This window comes from Anopheles marshallii, chromosome 2 (genome assembly GCF_943734725.1).
Source record: "Anopheles marshallii chromosome 2, idAnoMarsDA_429_01, whole genome shotgun sequence".
NCBI classification, from domain to species: Eukaryota; Metazoa; Arthropoda; class Insecta; order Diptera; family Culicidae; genus Anopheles; species Anopheles marshallii.
The window spans coordinates 82,547,599-82,553,197 of record NC_071326.1 but is presented as its reverse complement, the minus strand read 5'-3'; the positions used below and the strand labels follow the sequence as shown (position 1 = coordinate 82,553,197).

Genomic DNA, 5,599 nt, shown 5'->3' with positions numbered 1-5,599 from the left:
ATGTGGCAGTATGGCAGTATGCGTACGGTGTCGCTTCAAAGTCGTACGGAGCACGAAAATAGTAACAAAGGAAAGAGAGCACAACGCAGCGACACTGTAAAGGAAACGTTCCGGCAAAAGGATCCGCTCCGTTGTATCGGTAGAGGGTAAGGTCGCTTCCCATCAAGCTATAAATAACAGCCTCTCAGGGGTGAAATGCAACACACCGCATGCGGAACGTGCTGGTCCGTGTGACCATGGAATAAGCTTGTTCCGCCTGCTAAAATGTCCCTTCCTGTGGTGGAAGGCATTAGACGAGTGCCCTCAGGGTGGTGGAACAATTCAATGAACAGTATATTATCGTAACTATTAGGATTGTTAATCATTGCCACTTGTCAATCTACTAAGCATGTCGGATTTGTGTGCCAGATCGTAAGTTGCATAAATTTCAATTTGCTATCCAAAGAGAGACGGCAAAGAGACGGCAAAAAGTTGACCAATCAACTGAGGTAATTCTTAACAGTTGTTAGTTATAGCATTTTTATAGTGTTTTTATAGTTTTATAGTAGTTTTATAGTTGTATTGCAGTTAGGGTTTTCTATCTTTAAACTTCATCGAGACATCTACTACTTCTACTATTATTTTAATTTTTTCTGTATTTTTTATCTGTTAAATCGAGCGTAACCTTAATTGGAATACAGGTTATAGTGTTATAAAACACTCCCAACAGGAACTGTCTGGTCGTTTTGGTGTGGTTTACTATTGTCAACGAATCCATTATTATTTCGTCTAATTCCAATTGCGCTTTTAGTTATTGCTCTATTTATACTTTATAATTCAATTAGTTTGAAAATGAACATCTTTGATTCATAAAATTACAGAACACCTGTTTCTATCATACTTATAAAAAAATGTTTATAAGTAAAAATGTTTCCGGCTTTAGAATTAGATTTGTGAAGCGATAAGTACATTTTAAAGTATTTTCAAAGTGTTATTCATCACCGACATTTAATTAAAGAAAAACATTAAGTTTTCCTCACAGCCAGAACAGGTGTATAAAATAATTAATTAATGATAGTTATCTGCACGTAGTTATTAACATGCCTATCCAGTGGTTCAATCTCAACTAAACCATGATAAATGGTTGTCCAGCAAGAAGGCGTAAACAAAATCACCGATAGCTAAATTAGTACTCAAAACAACAGTCCTTTTACAGCCAAGAAACAGCAATGATCCTTGCTCATTGTCATGTAGTACAAACTTTAAAGCACTGTGCCCCATTCGGATGCTCCCTTTTGCATCCTCAACCTCAACGGGTTTAAAGTTTTTCTCGTTCCGGGACTACTGAGCTATTGACCAGTGCAGCGAACTACTACCGGTAGCCTGGAACGGACCCGGACCTGGACACACAACAATCAATCATAATAATGGCTTTGACCTTACTTTTCCCGCACACTTACATATTGCGTTGCAGAAACCTGGTCCCCAACCTCACTGCCGTACGGTGTATCCTGCGATGCACTCCGCCAGTTGTAGATGCATTTGCGGTCCTTGCGGTGCAGCAGGACGCTTCGGAATGTGTGCAGTGATGGATGAAGCCGTTCTCGTCAGCGCTCATGCACAACAATTCGAACAATGTTCATTTTGCAAACGCCATCCGCTGCACAGATGCAAACGTACCAACTGATGTTGGAGGTGCCGTTCAACGTGCTGGGGTTTTCGCTGCTTTTGCGCCTGCGGTCGTGGGAAGATACGATGGACTCAGCAGTTCAAGCTTCCTGACAACCGCAGCTGCTGATTGGGCGTGTGTCTTAGTTTCTCGGTTTTTTTACTCCCGAACCATTGACAAACGGAGCAGATAATAAGCAAACTAGTATATGGCAAAACGACGAACGATGAACTCTAAACGGATAACGCGTAGCTGCCAACCTGTAGTTCCAATTGCTAGGAGCTTTATTGCATGCTCAAATAACTCACGACCACACACCATCGCCGTCACCGGGTATGCTCATTTCAGCAAACTCATGAATTAACAGCTAATTGCATTAATTGTCCCGTGGGACGCACCGGATCAGGTGTAACGAGGGCTGTGGAACTAGAACCGTGGAAATTGCACTACATTCTAAGGTATTTTTTCCAGCTCAAACCACAGACGGAAAGAGCTTTCCACCGTAGCACCTGTTATTCGGAATGCACTTCGCTCAGGCTCTCGCAACACACCTCCACATTGCCCGTGCAAACTCGCACAACGTTTTGCGAAAGAATTTTAACTGCTGCCTCACTGCTTTGACTACGGGTGGGCCAGTCCCCGGCTTACACACAATCGAATTAATCCATTTTTCTAACAGATTGCAAGCAAGGAAGTTGGCTAACAGAGTGTAGACACAGCAATGGCAAGCTTTTTACAGGCTGGAACCATCGAAACGTACTTGCACCGGGCGTTGCGCTGCCAGTATCTCACGCGGTCCGACTCATACTGAACTCTGATGTAACTCAGATGTTTGCACGCACGTAGTAATGTTTTGATGCTTTCTCCCCGTGGGCAAATGGACGAACGAGAGAACGTGCTGGTGATGACTCCGCTGAAGAGCATTTAGGTAGGCTGCTCTTCAATAAGAGCGTCGCACATTTCTATGCTCGCCGTTTGGCTATGTACAATGGACTTTGTGCTTCCTTACAGGGCTTTTCTTTATATTCATCAAATGTGAGTGTATCATTGAAACTCGTATCGTAAAATATTGCGTTTTTATCAGGTAGGTAAATATGAAACCGTCGTTTAATCAGCAGCTTTGACATCGCTTGAGCGTTTCTATTTTATTACTTATTTTAAATATTTGCATTTTAATCATTTTAACTTCAACCCTTGAACATGAACCTTTACAGAAGATGAAGATTACTTCCAAAACATCATATTGTACTCGAAAACGATAATCAGTAAAATCAGTATGAAATACCCTGCTTGTTGCTGCGAATGCGCTGTTTGACCGATTGTAAGCAGAGCTTTCGCTATCAAACGATAGATGGAGTTATGAAAAATAGTACAAATATGGAAAAATACAGTAAAGTAAGCACAGTAGCATTTCGTTTATCCGGTTTATCCAGATTCTTCAGATTTGTAAGTGCGATAACTGAAGAAGACGAACGAACGATCTGAGGCGAACGCTTAAAGCATAAAGCATTAACAATAAGGGCTTCACTCACATCAGGAGAGTTTGACTTTTTATAGCTCGGGCCAACCGGTTAAACGGGTAAACAAGTCAAAACTATCTACTAGCTGTTACTTTTTAGCTCACGAAACATATCTCCCCCTACAATATCTAGCCTTTTCGCCTACTTAAAAATATCGTGGCACAAGGACAGCCGTCATTCATTAGAATGAAAGAAAACAATAGCCTAGGTTATCTAAACAAAGTATATGCATTTTCCTGAACATAATTGACCAACCTTGAAGACATTCTTGCTACTTTGAGCGTTGCTTAACAGCATTCTTAACGAAATTCTTATCACAACTTCGAACTACGGGCAGTTCCCAAGATGGACGGTTCCTCTTATTCGTGGATTGGGAGCCACGCGGTTTAAAGCACAAAATTTAGGCATAAACGTTAGCATTTGATTGAAAATTATTTTCTTTTTCGTATAAAAAACATTTGTTTTAAGTTTTTGTCAATGTTTTGTGCCTGAAATGCTGAACTGATAAAGCGCAGCGAAGGAAGTCGACTCTGTTACTATGAAGTATAAACGATATTGCACCAAGATTCAACATATGCGAAAATCCACTATAATAGTATCAATATCTCGGGGATTGCCTGTAAATGGTTGGGGTTCCGCCAGTATTGTAATAATTGCAGTGTAAGCGCCTAGATGGCTGCAATTGTAATAGAAATAATACACCAAAACACTTCTTCAGGTGTTTTAAGCTTTTCCAAGGATTTTGGCAAATATGTTTCGTTCGTCTTTAGAAATTTAATATTTCTTTAATAATCCGATAATTTTGCAACACCTCAAATTTGTGTAGAAAACTTTCACCTGCTTCAGTGCTTGCTTAATTACACATATTTCTTACAGTTTTACACTTGTTTCGTATTTAACTGATAATGACCAAACATTTTCATTATAAACTAACACGTGTCAGTGTGATGAACAGATGGTCACGGTAGTGTGCGTGCAATGTGTCGTTTTGCCTTGCGCCCGATCGTATGTTATCACTTTACAGCTCACGATTTGTGATGATCGGTTCAAAACTCATCCGACGCTTGTACGATGACGACCGCAACTGTTTTTGCGCTGATATTCTGCCACCTTGTGCTGTGTTCGTTCACCGTACGAGGAAACGAGTCGGAAACGATAACCGACGTGGAACCCTTCCAAGGAATCAAAACAAACCTTATGTTTCAGTGAGTATCCTACGCATTAAACGCACGCCACTCATAAATTGTAACGGCGATCACGAATAACTCCAATTGCGTACCAATTGTTTCCCCTTCACAAGGGTGCTGAAGCGGTTGGACGAGATTGATCAGCGCATAAGCCTTTTGGAACGAAGGTATGGAATGGAACGAAGTGGACCGGGCGATAGAGAGTGTGTGCGGTAATAATTTCCTTGCAAATGCTCCCTTCTTTAAACAGAATACAGAGCAACCACCATATATCCACGGGCGTCATCGCGGACAAGCTGGAAGGGATCAGTGGTAAAACAAAAATCCCCTGTTTTGTGCGACGTTCTAACCCAGTTCGAGGCCGTACGTACGATTAACATCCCATCTCATGCGTTTGTTATTTTGCAGATAAGCTCGAAAGCATCAACAAAACAATACGTCAAAATGGTAAATCCTCGCCGCCGCCAGTGTGTCTTTGTTGTGTACAGTGGAATTAAATTGTTTAATTGATGCGTCCACCGGTTTTCTGGTTTCAGTTGGCACCTATTATGCTTCCTGTCTGGAAGCACCGACCCTGCTGAGTGATGTGTACATCATTAAACCACCGGCACCGAGTGTGCCCCCATTCCAGGTGTACTGTGAACAGAACTACCGAAAAGGTGGTTGGATTGTGCTGAGCCGTCGGTTCGATGGCTCGCTCAACTTTACCCGCGATTGGGCCGACTATCGCGACGGTTTCGGATCACCCGAGGGCGAGTATTGGTTGGGGCTGGAGAAAATGCACCGCATCACCGGATCCGACTACTTCCAGCTGTTAATTCACCTGAAGGACTACGACGGTACGGTCAAGACGGCACTGTACGACGATTTCGAGATTGGCAACGAATCCACCGGCTATCGGTTGCATTTGGGTACGTTCGTCGAAGGAAATGCGAAGGATTCGCTTCGGGCCAGCGTTGGCATGAAGTTTTCGACACCCGATCGGGATAATGATGAACATCCGGGCTCTTGTGCAGAGTATTACGCCAGCGGTTGGTGGTATCGGAATTGTATGAACGCGTAAGTTTAACTCGCAATAATTTTATAAGAACTTTCACCTGATACCTTTTGTGACTTTTAGCAATCTCAACGGTCTCTATCAAAGGTTTGACCCACGAAATGCGACAGTGAATTGGTTCGGATTTCGCGACGACCTTCAAGGATTGAAGGAGGCAACGATGATGATAAGAGAGGAGTCTTCGTAA

General features: G+C 42.4%; 1 protein-coding gene across 1 annotated transcript; it reads left to right on the top strand.

Moving 5' to 3' along the window:
* Nucleotides 1-4,239: 4,239 nt before the first annotated feature.
* LOC128708325 (microfibril-associated glycoprotein 4-like) lies at nt 4,240-5,599 on the top strand. Its single transcript, XM_053803299.1, has 6 exons — nt 4,240-4,373; nt 4,469-4,522; nt 4,606-4,667; nt 4,764-4,802; nt 4,892-5,414; nt 5,476-5,599. Exons 1-6 carry the CDS (start codon nt 4,240-4,242, stop codon nt 5,597-5,599), a joined length of 936 nt encoding a protein of 311 aa, XP_053659274.1.